The sequence below is a fragment of the Mesoplodon densirostris genome, chromosome 14, assembly GCF_025265405.1.
Source record: "Mesoplodon densirostris isolate mMesDen1 chromosome 14, mMesDen1 primary haplotype, whole genome shotgun sequence".
NCBI classification, from domain to species: domain Eukaryota; kingdom Metazoa; phylum Chordata; class Mammalia; order Artiodactyla; family Ziphiidae; genus Mesoplodon; species Mesoplodon densirostris.
In genome coordinates this window covers 80,443,487-80,465,012 of record NC_082674.1, presented here as the reverse complement: position 1 = coordinate 80,465,012, position 21,526 = coordinate 80,443,487, and the positions used below count along the sequence as shown (strand labels likewise).

The 21,526-nt window shown below is 48.7% G+C and overlaps 1 protein-coding gene across 4 annotated transcripts in view; it reads right to left on the bottom strand.

The window, feature by feature from the left end:
- Positions 1 to 20,806, bottom strand: part of ST3GAL5 (ST3 beta-galactoside alpha-2,3-sialyltransferase 5) — a 47,942-nt gene extending 27,136 nt beyond the window's left edge. Inside the window, exon 1 of one of the 4 annotated variants that reach the window (XM_060117140.1) lies at positions 20,621 to 20,806. In XM_060117140.1, coding sequence (XP_059973123.1) covers positions 20,621 to 20,711 — 91 coding nt within the window. In that variant the 5' untranslated portion in view covers positions 20,712 to 20,806. Of the gene's footprint in view, positions 1 to 1,665; positions 1,754 to 19,965; positions 20,043 to 20,072; positions 20,133 to 20,620 lie in introns of those variants that run through there. The other 3 variants (XM_060117143.1, XM_060117141.1, XM_060117142.1) reach the window with 3 other exon arrangements.
- Positions 20,807 to 21,526: the final 720 nt, after the last annotated feature.

The following is a 21,526-nucleotide window of genomic DNA, read 5'->3' as shown; positions in this document are numbered from 1 at the left end:
TTTAGGCACTCTCATTTCTGGCCACAGGTTTCCGCTCCAGCCCTATCAGGGGCCTGTCTTCGGTCCTATCCATGTCCCTTCCTGGGGATCTCTGGAGAGGCAGCGTCCTCCCGAAGCCCCTCCTGCGCTCACCCAGTCAGGTCCCAGTCAGTCTCTCTCTCCCCAACCCCTTTCTAAACGTCCAGCTTCCTTCACCGGCCTCTCCTCCCCACCGTGACGGCCCAGCGGCTCCTTCACTCGGTCTGCGCGCCATGCCAGGTGCCTTAGAACCACGTTTCCCTCCCGACCTCTGCAATGGTAAACTCCCCTACACACGGTGCAGGACTCCAGGGTCCCGGTTCCCACCCTCAGCACCATTTCCTCCTCGCTCACATATATTCACTACAAGGTTCACCACTTGCCTTTTACTCACCTCCTCAAGGGATCAGACCCCAAATCCATCTCCCTGTGCAGGCCTCTCACCCAGCTCAGACCTGTCTAGCTAACGACCTGCCTGCTATCTTCTTCTCAAACAAAATCACAAAGCAGAATCTTTTCTCACATCACTTGGTAGCTGTACCATCCACTCAGTCATCCAAGCCAAAACCCGCAGGTCGGCCCCAGACTTCTCCTTGGAAGCCCCAGGCCCAATCAGTCCCCAGGGCCTCTCAATCATACCTTCTTGAACTTCCCGGGCCCACGGGCATTCTCTTAGTGGAGGTCCCTTACCCAGACTCCCCTGTCTCAATTTTGTCCCTTCAAAGCCATCTTTCTAAAATATGTATCTGCTTAGTGGCTCCCAGCTCATCTCAGGTGCTATGACTTCAGGTGACAAACTTGTCTGTGACACTCTAGCCACAAAGAAGTACTGTTAGAAGCCTGGATGTGCCACATTGTTGCCTCCATGCCTTTGTACAGATGCACGCTCAGTCTGGAATCCTGGTGGGAATCCTCCCCCCAACGATCTGCCTGGTGAAGTGTCTCCTTTCATCCTTAAACCCTTCTCCTTCTCTGCGAAGGTCATTTTCAACGCCATAACCATCCCTGGGCACTTCCCCATCTCTGTTTACCACTATGAACTGAAATGTTCTGCGTACATTTTGGGTCTCCTCTACCTTTCTGCAAGCACCTGGAGGACTGAGCTGCAGGGCCGGGGCTCTGCTCATCTTTGTAATCCTAACACCTAGGATAGGGCTTGGCACACAGCAGGCCCTTAAGAAACATCCCACATGGAACGGAATGTGCATGACTCGCCTATGGTCTGTTATCAAACAAGATAAACTCCCCCACATCAAGTGTACTTTCCCAATGATATTTAAGATTAAAACTAAAACTGAATGTTAACAGCAATTCTAAGAGCAAAGAGTAAAGTGTAAACTCTACTGAAACATCTAACGTGCAGCAACAGGGAAATTAGTGGTAAATTATGCTGCAAACCACTTAGCATACTCTGCAGTTGTTAAAGCCTTTGCTACATGAAGTGGAATCTGTGACCACAGCCTGAGCGGCAGCTGGGAGCACGTGAGACATGCAGAGTCTCAGCACTGCCCCCTCCATCTGCTGAATCACAGGATTCATATGAACGTTCAAGTTTGAGAAGCACTCAAGGTATTCGGTCCATACGTTTATTGGCACAGAAAGATACTGCAAGAAAAAAGCAGGTCTGTAAAAATTATGTATATATACCTATAACCATGTTCTAGGGTGCCCCTACTCAAGGTAGGAGAATCTGATTTCCCGTGAAGTCACTGAATCCTCCTACTTGGGTTGGAATGTCTTCTTCCAATCTAGAAGGGACCATTTGGATTCAACACGACAAAAGGAGGGCCAGGCAGAGTCATCTTCACACACGTGCAATTGATGTACGGCTGGGTGGCCTTAAGATGCTCCCTCGGAGAACCCGGGGTTTACGTATTTCTAGTCCTGCTCATCTGTGCACCATCTGCACTGTGTCCATTCATTGCTTTTGTCTTTAATGTGCTGTTTGGTGGAGGATGGGTTGCAATTAAAAGTTCAATTAAAATGTTTAGCATCATGAGACACATTACACGTAATTTTTGTCTTTTTAATATACATTTGTCTCTTGGCTTCCCCACCAGAATGTAGATTCCATGAAAGCAGGGGTCTTTGTTTTGCTCACCACTGAGTTCCCAGTGCCTAGGGGCACACAATAGGCAACTAATACATATTTACTGAATAAATACTCAAGCTTCTTATGAGATTTCAGAGGTGATGCTGGTTTCAGGCATTCCTCCAAGGACGTGTTGGCAAGCCATCACCATCTGTCCCGTGGCACTCTCCTGGCCCTGCTTCTCCATTTCCTTCACGGGTAGGTCGTCCCCTACCACTTCCTTCTAAGTGCTAGGATCCCAAGGCTCATAAATGTGTCCCTCCTTTCATTCAGACTGCCAGAGGAAGAGCCTCCACTAACCCTTTCTATGCAGAAAAGGCCTAGCTTTCAAAATTATATATTTCTACTCACGTGTAAAACTGTAACAGATGCTTCTCAAATGCTTGTATACCTGATGAAGAAATCATTCTTATTAAGGCCCTAATGAAGAAATACTAAGGCAAGGTCCAGGCCTTCAGTCCACTTGTAGAACTGGCACTAACATTTTCAAATTAAGAATTAACCATAGGGGCTTCCCTGGTGGCGCAGTGGTTGAGAGTCCGCCTACCAATGCAGGGGACACGGGTTCGTGCCCCGTTCTGGGAGGATCCCACGTGCCGCGGAGCGGCTGGGCCCGTGAGCCATGGCCGCTGAGCCTGCGCGTCTGGAGCCTGTGCTCCACAACAGAAGAGGCCACAGCAGTGAGAGGCCCACGTACCACAAAAAAAGAAAAAAGAAAAGAATTAACCATCCAAGATAAGAATACAACAGATGCTGCAAAGCAGTACATGACAAACTGTCAGATTAACTGTACAGCTAGTTACTGGTGCAAGAGAGGGTAGGACATTAATATTTATTGGGAGGAATAAGCCTACACACGATATCATTAAATCCAAAAAACACCTTCTTTGGGGACTTCCCTGGTGGTCCAGTGGTTAAGAATCCACCTTCCAATGCAGAGGATGCAGGTTCGATCCCTGGTCAGGGAACTAAGATCCCACATGCCACGGGGCAACTAAGCCTGCACGCCACAACTACTGAGCCCACCCGCCCTGGAGCCCTCGCACCACAACTATAGAGAAGCCCGCATGCCACAACAAAGATCCCACGTGCCGCAACTAAGACCCGATGCGGCCACATCAATCAATCCATATTAAAAAAAACCAAACACCTGCTTTTTTGAATTGCTATCTGCATTTAACCTGCCGAAGGTCACACATAGACAAGTAGGGAGCTGAAATTTCCAACCAACATCTATCCATGTCCAAGTCCACGGCCTTCCACCTGGGGGTACTTAGGAAGGGTAGATATTGGAATTAGGTGGGTATGCCTGTATGTGAAGGTTTTTTTGGTTCTTTATTTTTTTAATCATATAGGCACACCAAAGCACAAATTATTAGAAACAAAAACCTGAAACTGACAAAACAGTAAAAAACCCAACACAGCTGGAGTGGACAATCTGGGAAGACGAGCAGGTACAGCTTAGATATTAACACGGCAGCCGAAAGAGCATGCCCTTCAAGGTGGAAGGTGTCTTGAGAAGGACTTCACAGCAAGAGAGAAGGAAGCTTCACCCTAGGCTGTCTGGGGACAGCGGGGCAGGACACTGGACGCTCGGGTGGAAAGGGCGCCTGAGGCCCATCCTGGTGAGGAAGAGGATGGGATAAGGATAGTGATCGATCAAGAAATGATGAAGGGCTTCCTTGGTGGCGTAGAGGTTGAGAGTCCGCCTGCCGATGCGGGGGACACGGGTTCGTGCCCCGGTCCGGGAAGATTCCACATGCCACGGAGCGGCTGGGCCCGTGAGCCATGGCCGCTGAGCCTGCGCGTCCAGAGCCTGTGCTCCTCAACGGGAGGGGCCACAACAGTGAGAGGCCTGCGTACCGCAAAAAAAAAAAAAAAAAAGAAAAAAAGAAATGATGCAGACTAGCGCCAGAAAGAAGTAGGCAAAGGTCAGTCTGGGTCCCAGTTATGGAAAGAAATAGGATTGGAAGTCAATTTTTGTAGTTTAGTGATGATGAGGTGATGAACTTGAGATGATAAATAACTAGACAAAGATGCCCAGGATGCAGCTGGACTCGCCAGAACGCCCATCCCTCCAGCCAGCCTTTCTTGGCAGGTCCGAGAGTGATTAACTTCTCTCCTGTGAACCTCGACTGGTACAAGTCACACGCCATCCACGGGGAAGTGGAGAAGACAGTCACTCAAATCATGCTTGGATTTTATGTTTTAGATGAAGAACTGGACTTGATAAAGGAGGACAGGAGACAAGCCAGAAAGCCTGCCTCAGGGCGAGACGGCTTCGGAGTGCGCAGAGAGTAAACATCTCCCAGGGCCAAGGATGACACAGCCAGCTACAGCAGGGGCAGAGGGGGCTGGGTGAGGAGGGGAGACCCACCCCGTGGGCAGCAGGAACGAGCAAAGCAGAGGCCTGGGGAGTCCGGAGAGCGAGTGACCAGGTACAGCTGTGAAAGTATGGCCGGGGGTGTGGGCGCAGGCAGGAGCTAAGGGCAATACTGTGGTCTCGTCGGACACCCCGGGGCTGGTGCCGCATCTCGGCTGTGAGTGTTGACTGCTGACAGCACACCACTGCCCCCTTCTCTGAGGATCTGCCCTCTGTCCCCAGCCAACGACTGACTGACAGGGGGACAAAAGGCCTGGGATGACCCTGGAGAGCAAGTCAAGCTCCAGAGCTCCCTGGGGAAGCAGCTGAGACCACAGTTCCTGTTCCAGGCTCTGCTTCTAGAGGACACGACCTAAGACCGGTCAGCAGGTCAGCAGGGTCAACATATGGACGATGGCGGAAGGTCACGGACGATCCTGAGAAGCCCTTGAGGATTTTATCCAGGGGGGTCACGAGATGTGGAGGAGAGTCGCCGGGGAGGCAGCAAGGACGTGGTGGAGGGGGAGAGCCAGAGGCGCAGAGCCTGTGCCCCAGCCCCATGCTGTGGCCAGGTGGGCAGGAAGGCCTTCCAGCTGCAGAACAGACAGGGCTTGAGGCAGGTCAGATGTGGCAAGCCGGCAGGCGGGAGGAGAGCTCAAGTGTCAGGGAGGCCACAAGGAGGACGTGTGCCCTTGCCACGTGTGCCCCCAATGCCAGTGGGCCATTAGGCTGGTAAATGCCAGCGTGGAGCCCTGGGGAGGGATCTGAGCTGGAGTATCAGTCAGGGGTGCACTTGGTCGCACGTAACAGAAACCTGGGTGCCAGCCAAGGCTTTCAACCAACTGGGGGTGTCTCTTTTTTTTTTCTTCTTTTTTTTTGGCCATGCCGCAAGGCATGCGGGATCTTAGTTCACCCCCACCCCCCGCAACCAGGGATCAAACCCGTACCCCCTGCAGTGGATGCTTGGAGTCCTAACCACTAGACCGCCAGGGAACTCCCCGGGTGTGTTTTCCTTACAGAACAGGCGCAGTGGCTCTGCAAAGCTGTCCAAGTCCCACTAGCCTCTGCTCTAAACTCCAAGCAGGAAGGAGAAGAGGGATGAGCCAGAGAGGAAGGGGAGGCACCTCCATCAGGAAACGAAAAGCTTCCCCGGAAATCCCTGACCAGCTTCCAATTCCATCTTGTTAGCCAGACCTGCATCACGTGACTACCCCCAGCCGCAAAGCTGGCCAGGAGCTTTTCACAAACCGGGCAGTCTGCTTCCACACAAAATTAGGATTCTGGCGGTAACGAAGGGGAGAGAGGGAATCTCTGAATCAGCAGCAGGGCCAGCCACAGCCGAGATAAGGGCCTGGGGCTATTTAGATAAAGGAGCCATTAACGCTGTTCTAAAGAGATTAGATCTCCAAGGGGAAGAACAAAAGGCAGAGCCTTCTAGGGGTTGGAGAGGTGAGGAAGAAGCACAGAAGGTACTGCTGGAAATCACAAAAGGAAACCTTAAGTAAAATCTGTGACAGTGCCAAGCCTGGGTTCCATAACACTCCGGAAATTCAACTATTTAAGAAAGGAGCACAACAGTTCCTAAAACAAAATGCACTTTGGATCGCTTTAACCTAAAAAAGTAACGTGGGTGCCCCCACTGTACACAGAAAAAAGGGTGACTTCTAATTTCATCAGTTCCTCCAACATGCTCTGTGGGAATGCCAAGATGAAATGGATTAAGTCCCCGCTTTCTAGAAACCCGAGGTCCAGGGAAATGACAATAGGAACGTAACTCCAACGGCGTGGGGAGGGCTTCAGGAAAGGAGGCTGTTCACAAGCGTGGTGCCTGACATCCAGCACAGACACAGACTCGGTGTGGCCTCCCCAAAGCCCACCCACAGGTACTATCACAAAAGCCACGGGGCTAGGGCCCAGAAGCTGGGAAGCAGTGGGTCAGGGTGAAGTTCTAAACTAACCTTTCTTCTGCCCCCAGCCAACAGGAAGGAGAAGTGGCGGGGGGGGGGGGAAGATGGTCTAGTTGGGAAAGTTCAAGAGCACACCAGCCAGGGCCTTACCTGGGGCTCAGAGTGTTGGTGACCTGTGCTCCCTGTCCACCCAAGCTGACTGGCATCCTCATGTAATCTAGGTGGCTAATTTCAAACCAGTTTCAGCCGTGGAAATCTTTTTGTGTTTTGTTTTGTTTTGTTTTGTTTTGTTTTTTTTGCGGTACGCGGGCCTCTCACTGTTGTGGCCTCTCCCGTTGCGGAGCACAGGCTCCGGACGCGCAGGCTCAGCGGCCACGGCTCACGGGCCCAGCCGCTCTGCGGCATGTGGTATCTTCCCGGACCGGGACACGAACCCGTGTCCCCTGCATCGGCAGGCGGACTCTCAACCACTGTGCCACCAGGGAAGCCTCTTTTTGTGTTTTAAACAGGAACACTCACTTAGAATCCTAACATATAACACAGATAAGAGGCATGGAGTTGATCGCTTGCAGGCTTTCTCTGCCTCGGCACTACTGACGTTTGGGGCTGGGTAATTCTTCGTTGTAGGAGGCAAAGAGGCTGTCTTGTGCATTGTGGGATGTTTCATAGCATCCCTGGCCTCCACCCACTAGATGCTGCTAGGATCTCTGGTCCTTGCCCTCTCTCCCAGTTGTGACAACCAAAAATGTCTTCTGACCTTGCCAAACATCCCCTGGAGGGCAAAATCGCCCCCGACTTTACCCATTGGGATAAAGTCACTATATATATTAAAATCTCAATACTGCTGTATTTTTTAAAGTATTGCAGGTAATTAAACAATGCAAAAACTGAAAATCAAAGACTGTGGGCTAAAAACTGACGTTACTTGACCTTCAGTATCCAATCTTTTTCTAGATTTGGTGTGGGTTGCATAAGCTCACGAAATCCTGATTCAGCAAGATATGTGGTCGTGTTCTCCTGTGTACAATGGAACAGGAACCAACTGGCAGGCACAGCCCTGCGTTCACACACCAGCCTGCTGAGGCGGGTGCACAGGTGTGCATGGGGGAGGAAGAACAGCTTTCACTCCTGGATCCACGCAACTCAAGCAGATCACCTTAACCATCTCCGTCCACGCCCCCCAGCAAAGGGTGCAAACCTCTGCTCTATGGGACCTTCCTATTTCTGCTGGGTAGGCAGTGTCTCATTTCTAGTTTAGCAAAATGTGAGATTTCACCCATGATGTCAAAACCACAACAAAAGTGCTGGTGAGAGCACTGATGCTGAGATCACGCTCAGTCATCTCCCCAAAGCTTCTAATATTTGTTCCATTTAATCGATCAATGCCTCCACCCGTCTCAGCCTGCGGTTCTCCAACCTGACCACGCACAAGAACCACTTGCCGCTGTAACGTATGCAGGTTCCCAGATCTCATCCCCAGAATTTCCCACCTGGCAGGACCAGGTGAGGACACCAAATGTGCATTTTAAGCAAGCTCCCCCGAGTTATGTGGGCATGGCCCTTTAGGAAACCTTGCTCTCCAGCATGCTTCTCACAGCTGTGATCAACAACACATTTTAGCCTAAAGATTTTCAGATCCTCCTGCAAACTGCACAAAATTATGAGGACCTGTCTACTGAGAAAGGAAATAAAAGTGTTGCTCTGCGAATATGTAGTCTACACTCTACTAATTTTGACCACCTACCAAGATGCAAGCAACTGCAAGATGATTCTGAGGTATGCTTTTTAATCTACTTCTAATCAACTGGTATAGCTCCAATGCGGAGAATAAATGATGACTATCATTCAATCGCCTGCTTTTTATATGTTTAAAATTGTTAAAGGCAATTAACCGAGCCCTCACAGTATGTAAACATTTTCCAAAATGAGAACATGCCCGGCAACTGCAGATGGTATTTCTCCAAGGTTTTACTGAAGTGACAAAAGATATTAACAGGACATCGACTGTTGCAGTGTCAAACCTGGAGCCCTCTCCCCGTCCCCGCACTCTCCTCATCACTCTCCTCTTCTCTCTGCTTCAGCCTAGCAGGCCTCCTGCTGTTCCTCAAGGGGTGGGGAGGCCATCCCCACTTCCACTTCAGGGTCTTCACTGGTGGTTCCCTCTGCCCCTCTTCCAGAAGGCTCCCTCCCACACCATCTTTATCCTGGTTTTTATTCAGAAGTCGCCTCCTTGGACTTCCCCGGTGGCGCAGTGGTTGAGAGTCCGCCTGCCGATGCAGGGGACACGGGTTCGTGCCCCGGTCTGGGAAGATCCCATATGCCGCGGAGCGGCTGGGTCTGTGAGCCGTGGCCGCTGAGCCTGCACGTCCGGAGCCTGTGCTCCGCAACGGGAGAGGCCACAACGGTGAGAGGCCCGCGTACCGCAAAAAAAAAAAAAAAAAAAAGTCGCCTCCTTGATCACCCTCTGTAGCACTGCATTCTCACCCTAAGCCCTGTGATTCACTTTCCTGCTTTACTTTACCTCATACACTCATTACGACTCGTACATATGTGCCTACCGTCTGCTCTCTCCACTACAACATACGATTCCTAGACTGTCAATGTTGTTCACTGTTGTAACCTCAGAACCTAAAACAGTGCCTAGCATGTAAAAGGCACTTAAATACTTGAACGAATGAACCAATGAATAAATGAATGCACTGGTCAGCAGCCTGGACCCAGATCCCCACAGAAAAGCTAACCTAAACTCAGCAAGATCCTAACAGGAGGCAGACATGAAGACCAGATCCTTCCATGCGTCCAGATATCACAATCATTGGTTGTTTGTACAGTCTCCAGGGCACACCCGGCATACAGAGAACAGGGACAGGAATCCTTTTTCAAACAAGAATCACTGTGTGTGTAAGGTGAGGAAGGGTGAGGGAGGGAGATAGATGATTGTCCCACCCACCACCAAGGAAATAAAAGAGCAACTGGAACATCACTTACATGTGGAATCTAAAAAAGCCTAACTCATAGAAACAGAGAGGAGAGTGGTAGTTAACAGGGGCTGGGGGTGGGGGTGGTGGTGGGAGAAATGGGGAGGTGTCAGTGCCCAGTTATAAGAATAAGTTCTGGGGATCTAATGCACAGCATGGTGATTATAGTTAATAATACTGTATTGCATACTTGAAAGTTGCTAAGAGAATAGATCTTAAATGTTCTCACCACAAAAAAAAAAAAAGATAATTATGTGCAGTAATGGATGTTTTAGCCAAGGCTATGGTGGTAATCATTTGGCAACATACAAGTGTATCAAGTCAACATGCTGTACAACTTAAATTCATACAACGTTATATGTCAATTATATCTCAATAAAGCTGAGGAAAAATCCAATTAAAATAAAAGAGAGACTGGATCTATTTTGTTTTTCAAGAAAAGAGGGAGAAAATACTTAACTGTTTGGCTGTTGCCTGTTTCACGGTGGCCAAGTCACCTCTCTGAGGATGTCTGCTAACATGTAAGAAGCAGGTTGGGTGATAATGAAGTTACACTCTGCCTGGGAAGCCTCTTTCGCAGGACAGCTGGAGGTCTAGTCTCAACCAGGCAAATGTGTGCATTGGAGTTGGTTGACCAGATACCCGGGGATGACCAGCAGGAGTGATGCCTTCTGGGACAACAGTGGTGGCGACATCAACAGGAAGGTGGAGAAAGAACCTTCCTGTCAGGTGAAACCACACGATGACCAGCAGGAGTGACGCCTTCTGGGACAACAGTGGTGGCGACATCAACAGGAAGGTGGAGAAAGAACCTTCCTGTCAGGTGAAACCACACTGAGTGGTCTCTATCCTGTATTCTACAAAACCAATTCTGAAGAGAGCTCAGTGCTGCTGGAAATGATTCAGTAGCAACCCTGGAAAGGGCAGCCACTGAGAGCGCTGGCCTCCGATGCTACACGGGCCGCAGCACCATGACCTGGAGGCTTCTGGGATTTTAAAACTTTATTTTTGGACATAATCTCAAACTTACAGAGAGATTGCAAGAAAACTACAAAGAATTCCCCTCAACCAGACTACCCACTCGCTACCATTCTACCACATGTGCTTGGTGATTCTATTATATGATGCACATACTACTTTTTTTTTTTTTTTTTTTTTTTTGCGGTACGCGGGCCTCTCACTGCTGTGGCCTCTCCCGTTGCGGAGCACAGGCTCCGGACGCGCAGGCCCAGCGGCCATGGCTCACGGGCCCAGCCGCTCCGCGGCATGTGGGATCTTCCCAGACCGGGGCACGAACCCGTGTCCCCTGCATCGGCAGGGGGACTCTCAACCACTGCACCACCAGGGAAGCCGATACTACTTTTTTAACCACTTGAAAGTAAGTTGAGGACACAATGACATTCACCCCTAAATATTTTAGTATTTCCTAAAAACAAGGACATTCCCAGACACAACTGCAGTATGATGATAAAAATCAGGAAACTACTGTTACTTTAATACCGTTCTCTAATTTAAAGACCTCACACAAATTTCTTTAGCAGTCCCAATAATGGCCTCAGAGCAAAAACAGGATCACATGTGGCATTCAGCTGTCATATCTTTGTACCTCCTCTAATCTGAAACAGTTCCTTTATCTTTCATGACCTTGGCATTTTTTGAAAAGTACAGGCTAACTGTTTTGTAGAATGTCCCTCAGTGGAGATCTGTCCGTTTCTTCATGATTCCAGTTACACATTTCCGGCAGGAATATCACAGAAGTGGTGCTGGTCTGTCCCGGTGCATTTTCTCAGCAGGCACCTGATGTTGCTTTGTCCCATTACTGGTGATGTTAAATCAATTGGTCAAAGTTGTGTCCCTCAGTGGAGATCTGTCCGTTTCTTCATGATTCCAGTTACACATTTCCGGCAGGAATATCACAGAAGTGGTGCTGGTCTGTCCCGGTGCATTTTCTCAGCAGGCACCTGATGTTGCTTTGTCCCATTACTGGTGATGTTAAATCAATTGGTCAAAGTTGTGTAAGGTGAGTTTAACTACTGTCAAGTTACCCTTTTCCCTTTGTAGTTAATAAGTAACTTGATGGGAGATACTTAGAGACTAAGTAATTACCCTGTTCCTCATCCAGTCTACTGGTTTCAGCACCCAGGATAAGGATAAAATTCTGTGTGAGGTCAAGCAAGGTCAAACTTCAGGAAGAAAATCCAGGGCTGGTTGAGGCAGTAGCTGACGAGCAAGAATTAGCATTGAGGCTCCTCTATCAGACTTAATTCAAATAACCACAAGGTATGTTCACTCTGCGCTATTAAGAAAAAAACCCCTCTAGATTTGCTTTTGAGAGTATTCCATGAGTGCCCATGACTATGCCATTTTCTCTTACGTTGAGTCATGCCTGCTGGACACAGCCGTTCATTTACAAGTGTCCAGTGGCAACACCCAGGGTCAGAGGGCTGACAGCTAGCCATCCTCATGTGGAGGCCTGGTTCTCCAGGGGCAATGCTGAGGGGTCAGCTCGGTGATTTCTGGTCCACTATGGCATGGCACAGGGAACTATATTTAAAAACAAAACTCCAACTCTCCATTGCCTTATATTAAAGCACAATCAGGTTTAGGAACTCCGATTTGGATTACTCAAGAAACATTAAACAACAACAACAACAACAACTCTGTTATCACAAAGTTAGAAACTTCAGAAAGAACATTTTGAAATCACACACCGGTTGTTACACTACAGTGCAGTGATATCCACTGCTAACCCTCTGGTCTATATTCCATCTGCCTTTCCTCTTTGCATATGTATATTTTATCAGGTTTGGGATCATATTACCCATACTAGCCTTCTTCAGGCTGGGTCCACTGGAGACTAAGCCCTACAGAAAAGGATTTGAGTGTCTATTTTCTTTTAAGATTTTTTTTTTTTTGACGTGAACCATTTTTAAAGTCTTCACTGAATTTGTTACAATATTACTTCTGTTTTCTGTTTTGGTTTTTCAGCTGCGAGGCATGTGGGATCTTAGCTCCCTGACCAGGGATCAAACCCTCACCCACTGCCCTGGAAGGTGAAGTCTTAACCACTAGACCGCCAGGGAAGTCCCTGAGTGTCTATTTTCTTAATTCTCCCAAGGATGGTATATAACTAGAATCACTCCAGAAGCACAGGAGAGAAGTTAATTCAGAGTATACAATGGTGACCTTAGCGCATTAGGGCTTAATTCTCTTGTAGAGAGCCCCAGCTGGGGAGGGCTGGTCTGTACTGTTGTATAATTTGCTTTGTTCACCTAATAATCCTTTAAACAGACATTTAATAAGCATACACCAAGCACTGGGAATATAAAGAAAACTAAGACATAGACTTTCTCTTGAAATGAAAAACCCAGCCTGGGAAAGCAAAAAATAGTTAAATACTCAAAATGCCAAAAAACAGAGGAGGGCTCCCCTGGTGGCGCAGTGGTTGAGAGTCCGCCTGCCGATGCAGGGAACACGGGTTCGTGCCCCGGTCCGGGAAGATCCCACATGCCGCGGAGCGGCTGGGCCCGTGAGCCATGGCCGCTGAGCCTGTGCGTCCGGAGCCTGTGCTCCGCAACGGGAGAGGCCGCAACAGTGAGAGGCCCACGTACTGCAAAAAAAAAAAAAAGAAAAAAAGGGGCAAATAACAGAGGAACCTGGAGCGCCCCGGGCCAAGGGACCACTAGCTCCATCAGATGAAATCAAGGAGGCCTCCCTGAGGACATGATGTGTAAATGGATCCTTGAGGGATAGGCAAGACCTCAGAGACAGAAAGGAGAGCGAGCAGGCACGCCGCATGGAAGGAGGGGCATGTCAAGGTGCCCAGAGAGGGCTGCTCAGGCCAGGTCACAGGGCACCTGGGGGAAAGTGGCAGAAGATGAGACAAAGAAGGCACCAGGCCCTCCCAACTGGCCCCAGAGGGGGAGGCGGCCTTAAGTGGTTCTTCAGCAGGGGGGCGGAGAGCTCACACTGGGAGGTAGGAGGCCACGGGACGGAGTGGTCAAGGGGCTGCTGTGACCACCGCAGCCAGGGGTGACGGGGCAGCTGAGCCAGAGCAGGGACGGCGAGGTGGGGGCCGACAAGAGTGCTGGAGGAAGAAGAGGCCACGGAACTTGGTGACCGACTGGCAGGGGCTGCTCTTGTCGCACCCAGCCAGCCGAGATCCGGCCTGCATAACCAATTCAGGCTGCTAACGGGAGAAAAAAAAGAAAAAAAAAAAGCAAAGTATGCAAGAAGGCTCCACCAGCTGCCACCATTCCACCATCCACTGAGATGATTTCCCGGCCGAGGTGTGGGCACCCATCAGAGAGGAGGAGGCCAGAGGGAATAAGACAGGACACTGGCATAAACTGAGGAAAGTGCCCAGAGAACTGCCTGTCCTCCTTGGGCCCCTCCAAGCTCTAACAAAACACCTTACGTAACAGCTCTCTGGCGGTGGGCCTCCACGTGACAGCAAATTAGACATGCAGAATATGCTACAGCAGAGCACGTCTGTGGCAACCTCATGAGTGCCATAAATAAAGCAAAACCTAGAAGCTACCTTTTTTTTTTTTTTTTTTTTTGCGGTACGCGGGCCTCTCACTGTTGTGGCCTCTCCCATTGCGGAGCACAGGCTCTGGACACGCAGGCTCAGCGGCCATGGCTCACGGGCCCAGCCGCTCCGCGGCATGCGGGATCTTCCGGGATCGGGGCACGAACCCGTGTCCCCTGCACCGGCAGGCGGACTCTCAACCACTGCGCCACCAGGGAAGCCCTAGAAGCTACCTTTTTAATGGGAGATTTCCCTCTTAATCTAAAGGAAATACAAATAGTCAGGCTGAATAAATAATACTTAATAGGAGAAAGTGAAAGTCAGTAGAATGAACAGTTAACAAAAGCAACTCTGGGACCCAATATAAACAAGCTCCAACATGGGGACCTTCCCCCAAACAGGAGTATAAAGGAAAACACCAGGTATGAGATGATGCAAAAGTGAGTGTGCAAATTCTAAAATAACCAAGATCCCACCCCAAAAAGAAAGGGTAAGGATATGGGTTCTTAAGGTTTGGGATTATGAAGAGACATCCCCAAACAGGACTTTAGCAATAGTCCTCAGGGAGCAGCTGGCTGGTCAATGGGGAAGGGAAGGTGGAGGATTCGATAGGCAGTTTATGCACTAATCTGGTGCAGTGGTCCCTCGGTATCCACAGGGAATTGGTTCCAGGCCCCCCCCCCTTGGATACCATATCCATGGATGCTCAAGTCCCTTATATTAAACGGTGCAGTATTTGCATATAACCTACGCACATCGTCCCGTATACTTTAAATCATCTCTAGATTACTTATAATACCTAACACAATGTAAATGCTCTGTATGTAGTTGCCAGCATGCGGCAAACTCAAGTTTTGTTTTTCGGAACTTCCAAGAAAGTTTCCGTTTTGAATATTTTTGATCCACAGTTGGTTGATATGGAGGGCTGGCAGTATTCAATAACCCTCTTTGTCCTACAGGAACAGAAGAACCATACTAGTCATGTAAAACCCCAAATCCATTACCAGAAAGTGGTAATGACCCCAGAAAAGGAACTGGAGGGACAGTGACTGGGAACAACGTGGAGGCTGACAGGCCCTGGCAGTGGAGAGACTTGAAAGAGAGGGAGCAACCACAGGAGACAAAGGAAAGTTTTGTTTGGGTCGCTTTAAGCCCAGAATAAGTGAAGCATGTTTGAGTTCCTAAAACGGACAACATGTATTTAGGTCTGTAAGAGGCGTGGCTAAAACATACAGATGCCTTTTACACCCCTATCACATGTCCCTTTTACTCTCTGCTCCAAAAATTTGGGAAACCAGCACTTGGGCAGGCTCCCAAAAGGGCATACGGTCATTCACGTAACCCCGTTTTTAATCAGGCAGGGAGGATGTGCCTGGGGGTTGAGCAAGAAGCAACACAGAAACAGCCTCTTCTTCTAAAAGCTCTCATCTCATTTTCAAAATCAGACAAGTAGATCTAACACCAATGTAATTATTTTCCTCATTTTTCTTTTTAACTCACTCCGCATTGGACATGAGGGCAATGTTAGGAGGTATTTTACATTTGGAGGACGTGTGTATGTGTGTGTTTGGGAGGGGCTTAGAATAGGCTCACCCCCGCCCCAGGAAAAGAATGGGTAGGACTTGCTGGGGGTGGGGAGACAGGTGCCGCCTGAGCAGGGCCAGTAGGCGTTGAGGGCAGTTTCTGAAGGTCTAGCCCCAGAGGGAACAACGTACCCAGAGGCTGGGAAAGGAAGCAGGTCATGCCATGGCGGGTTGGAATTTTATCCTAAGATAAAAGAAGCAACTGGGGGTTGGGGTGTGGATTTGAACTGGAACTGGAGTTTGGAGAGACGTCTCTTGAGGCAGGACTGGAGATGGGGCAGTCCTTTTGTGAGGTAGGACCCGTGAGGAGGTTGTCATGGAGACCCAGCAGAGTGACAGTGCTGTTGCCTGGAAACGCAGGAACCTGGACCAGGGAACAGAGCTGCTTCAGCCACCTCAGATCCTCCTCTCAGGAGCCCTTCTGAGGGGTGCGGTAGGAATGCCCATGCGCTGCAAAGACAGGGATGCATTTGCCTCATCTACCCGCTCCAGGCCAGACTGCCTGAGTCTGGACCCTGGCTCTGTCCCCTAGAGTTTCTTAACCTCCCTGAGCCTCAATATCCTCATCTGTAAAATGGGGATAATAATGGTACCAAACTCATATGGCTTTTGTGAACATTAAAAGAACATATATATATACACACACACACACACATAATATGTAACATGTCTAAAACAGGTAAGGACAAAGTGGGTCAGTAGAGCATTTATCTTTATTTCTGTCCTATGTTTTGTAGCACGTCGGTTTGTTGGGGGGGGCGCGTATAAGGTTTTCAAAAAGAGCCACCCTCTGCCAACCACAAAACCCTCTTAGATTCACTTGGCAGATAACTGAACCCCATTGCTGTTAGCTCTGACTGTTCTGTTTATCACCACAAATCTCAACATTTACAGGAGGTGAGGACACGATAGTCACATGTGGCTGCTGAGTAATTCAAACATGGCTAGACCAAATTGAGATGTGCTCTAATAAAAGTATAGGATACACACAAGGCTTTGAAGACTTAGTTTGACCAGGAGAATGTAAAATAGCTCAATAACAATTTTTATATTGATTTCATAATATATTATACATATTGGGTTAACTAAAACATATTATTAAAATTAATTCACCAGTTTTTTTTAATTCCTTGGATTTATTTTAATTGCTGTGTTCCTAACTTCTTCCTAATTTAGCGACTAGCTCATTAGTTTTCGACTATTTTCTTGCTAATATGAGTAAGACTGTGTATTTCCCTTTAAATACTGATATAGTTGCATCCCACAAGCCTTACGTGTACCATTCATTCTACTAGTTTTGATATATATATTTTCCCTGTTCTTACTTCTTTATCTTTCATATTCAAATTTTTTAATTTTTTAAATTATATTCTTAAATTGATACATAATTTAGTTTCACTGTGTTCAGAGAACTTGGTCAGTACGATACTGATTATGTTAAATATGTTAGGACTTACTTTATGACCTGGTATATGTTCGATTTTTGTAAAAGTATAATCTTCACTTGCTGGAACTATGTTTTCTATTGAATCAGTTTGATCAAGCTTATTAATTGTGTTGCTTGTTGAATCAATCCCTTATTGGGAAAAAAAAATCCCTTACTGGTTTTTAGTAAGCTTGTTCTATCAATTATGGAAAGAGATATATATGCTAAAATCTCTCGCTATTACGGCAGGTTTGTCAACTTTTTTTGTCATCTGTCACTTTTTACTTTATACAGTTTGAAGCTGTGTCATTAGGTGCGTAAGAGTTAGAAGGTTTTTTTATCTTCCTGGGAAACTGAAACTCTGATCCACCGGTTTCCTTTTAAGTTTTTAAATGTAGCTACTAGAAAAATTTTAATTATATACATGGCTTGGGTTATATTTCCATTGGACAGACCTGGTCCAGAGGAAGAAAAAGCAAGAAAACCAGCTACCAAATCCTGGGTGACTAAGGACTTGACTGCAGAAAATGACAAGCAAAGCCAGGAGAGTACTGGCAGCCCTGCAAAAGGACCACAACTCTGCCCTCCTCTCTTGCTGCTGAAGTCTAGACTGGAAATGGGAACAAGACGTTTGTGACAAGCAGAAAGGAGTTCATGAGCTCCATACATATAAGCCTTTAATTATGAAAACGACACCTAGTCTTAAAGGCAGACTTCATGTTCAAAACACAACCTACTCTTCCATCAAAACACATTTGTTATTTGTATCCATGTTTCCCTGTTTAAATTAATCAAATCCTACCACCTGATTCTGAACTATTAATTCCAGATATTTAAAACTTGAAAGGGGAAGAATTCATGGGTATAAGGAGTTGATGAACCATCCAATAACTGAATCCTGGATATTTTTCCACACTCTAAAGGGGGAACAAAAACGTCTTACTGAGTTTGGAAAATCTGTTGAACAGTAGTATTCTTATGCCTACTTGCCTAGTATGTATGCTATACTTAGAAAAACAAAGAAAAAGCTGTCCAGGTAAGGAAAGCCTGGCAGTGTCCTTGTAGCCCTCCAACCTCGTCTTTTCTCCCGCTCCCCTATCCCTCCTCCTCACTCCCCCGCTGCACGTGTGCTCAAGCTGGGTCTCTCTCCCCGGACAGCCTGCGTGTCACCAACCACAGTCATGCAGTCATGGCTCCCTCCCACACTAGGCCAGTGATTCACCCATTTCTGGATGCCTTTGCTAACTTATACCCCTCAGACTGATCCAGCCCTGGCTTCTCCTTCCTCAGCAGTTAGGGAGTTCGTACCATCAGTAACGTGTGTATACTCCCAGTTGCTTTAATTCTGCCAAGGCTTCCCAGCTACACCAGAAACACAGAGCATGCTCTCTGGGAGTGTCTCCACAGGCAATTCAGATTAAATGGATTAAATCGCTTCTCAGGAACTAGCAAGGTGTGGAAAGTGAGGTTTGACCCTCTTCCAAGACTCCCCCTTCTGCCCTCAGCACCTGGATGACTCCCACAGAGGACCCAGAACGTTTTTTACTGTCCCACTCACCTCCCGAGAGCCAACCTGCTAGATAAACTCCTGCCAAACAGATCAGCAGGGAAAGCAGCGAAGGACTGAAGGAGGCACATCAAAGAACAAAGGGTTTGCTCTTATCCTGCCTTGAATACAGTCTTAAAATTCAATACTATTACTCAGCCATAAAAAAGAACGAAAGAATGCCATTTGCAGCAACATGGATAGACCTAGAGATTGTCATACTAAGTGAAGTGAAGTCAGACAAAGACAGATATCATATAATATCACTTATAGGTGGAATCTAAAAAAATGGTACAAATGAACTTATTTACAAAACAGAAATAGAGTCACAGATGTAGAAAAGAAACTTACGGTTACTAAGGGGGGTGGGGGGAGGGATAAACTGGGAGATTGCGATTGACATATACACGCTACCGTATATACAACCGATAACTATAATAGGGATCTACTGTATAGCACAGCGAACTCTACTCAGTACTCTGTAATGACCTATATGGGAAAAGACTCTAAAAAAGAGTGGCTATATGTACATGTATAACTGATACACTTTGCCGTACAGCAGAAATTAACACAACGTTGTACATCAACTATACTCCAATAAAAATGAAATTTAAAAAATTCAATGCTAATCTATTGTGGAAATATGAAACCATTTGGCAGTCCGTGCCAAAATTATAAGCATTTTCAAAATAGGTAGTCATAAATGTGCATTTTTAGAATTTCTGCCTGTTGGCCCTCTCTGTCTTGTACAAACACCTTCATGCCTTCCCACCTCACCCATTTCTTTTCTCGCCTAGAGGAAGATACAGCTACTAATCATAACCAAGGTTCATTTCATCTTACAGAAACAGCGGCACTCAGACAACGGACAGACACATGAAAAGGCTGACGACATTCCAGTCACAGGGCTCTGCCAGTTCACATTAGTCTCTCCTGGTCCCAGCACTGACTGGAATTTAGGTGATCCCCTGGCTCTACGACTAGAAATTTAAGACACTCTTCTAAACCATCAAGCTTTCAGGATTGTGTGAGTGAAACCACAACCCATCCTGACAGTTTTGAGTCTGTGCCCCTTCACTCAACAGACAGGATTCCTCTTCCAGGTTCAGGATAGCGCACTCTTCTGTGGAAGAGGATTACCAAGAGGAGGGCTCAGCTTAACGCCAGAGGGCAGGAGATGCGTCTCCTTTCTCTTTGTAACCCAGCATGGTGCGTGGCCTAATGAGCAGGCAACCCGAGGGTGCCAGATGACGGGGAGCAGGTAAAACCATTTTCCCTTTTAAATGAACGATTCCTAATGAAGCAACGTCATAAACATGAATTAAGACATGAGGACATACATTTGTCTTTCAAGTCAGCTAATGAGTCTGCAGGACCCTCTTCACTGGTGAACACATTTTGCAGTCAGAACCACAGAACCAGGGGCCTGAAAGGGGCCTTGGCCATCAGCAGATCAAGCCTCCCAGTACAGATCAGGAGATGGAGTCCTACAAGGGGATCAGTGTCCGCCAAGGTCACCCACCTGATGCGGGGTTGGGCAGGACCCCTCGCCTCTTCCTATTCGAAGATGCTCTCCGAAAATCTTGCATTACTTACACACTAAAGGCTCATATGAATGCCATTGCTTACAATTCAGGAGAAACCAAAGGTCACCAAAACGTGGCTCTTCCGCAGGGCTGGCCGCAGAGAGGGAGCAGGGAAGATCACTGGCGAATTTCTACCTGCAGACACCGCACGCTTTCCCGATGGATGCAAAGGACAGTTTCCGGAGCTGCTAGTCATAGGGTCCCCCAATTCTGTCCCGGGGAAATGAGTTAACTCGGCTCTCCTGGGCTCGGAAGCTTCCAGCAATGAATTAAACCCCAAGTCGATGTGAAAGACTGAGGGGAAAGGGACACCGCGCCTGGACCCCACGTCCCGGTCGTTCACCCCTCCGCCTCCACCGCGTCCACACTTGCGCGGGCCGCGGCGCCTCCCGCCGGTCCACTCCGCGCCGAGGCCACGACTCCCAGCCCGCGCCCCCGCCAGGCGCGTTTGGGGGAACCGTGCCCTGGGCGCTGCCCGCGGGGGCTTGGGCGGAGTCTCCGGGCCCAGCCACGCGGGGGCAGGGACGGATCTGCGCCGCCGCCCCCGGACCGCGGGCCCCGTTACGCAGAGGAGGGGGCTGCGCCACGTACCTCGACTGGCAGGTGCCGCCGCCGCCACCGCCGCCTTGGTCCGCGGCTGCAGGGGACGCCGCTCCGCGCCGCCCTCCGCCTTCGTCCGCATATTAGGGAGCGGGCGCCAGCCTGCCACCAGTCCTGGGCCCGGCGCCCCGGCCCGCCCCCTGCGCCGCGCTAGCGCCCATTCAGTCTCGGACCGTCCGCTCCCCAGCTCAGATGCGGAGGAGGGGCGTGGGGCGGGGCCTGGAGTCACGAGCACACGAGAACCAATCGGAGCGCGCGAGGGCCCCAGAGGCTGCCCTGCTCCACCGTTGCTCCACCCTGAGGGGGTTAGGGGAGCTGATCACCCCCAGCCAGACGCCCGTAGCTGGAAACGCGCTTGGCTGTGTGCTGGCCCGGGCGAGGGTCCCGGGCACCCACCGCCCTCTGGATCTCTGCGTGCGGTTAGATGGCGAAGGAACAAAAGGTGTTTATAGGCTGGTTATAGGCTTTTATTGCACAGAGGACTCGTAGATGCGGAGCCGCTGAGTGAAGGGGCTTTATGTAGTCACGTGCTTTATTCTCTAGGACGGACCCGCAGGCAATACTGGTTTGGAGTTCCTGGAGCCCTCGACACAATGAGAGCAGCCTGAGTGTGTCTGGGCATTTGCCGAACAGCTTTCTGTTGTTCCACGTATCAGAAAAAATCGAGGGAGCGCTAGTTTCACAGTTGGGTAATTGAGACCCAGAGAGCAGAAGTGAGTCACCCTAAATCATTAGGGCATTTAGTGGCAGAGCCAGGATCAGAACCTGTGCTTGGAGCGCCCATTTCCATAACTCTGGAGTCCCCCTCAATTCTGGAGCGGAAGTGTCATACAATTTTTTAAAGTGTGAATATTAGTGAATCCCCAAATTCAGGAATTAAGAGGACTTGAAAGCACG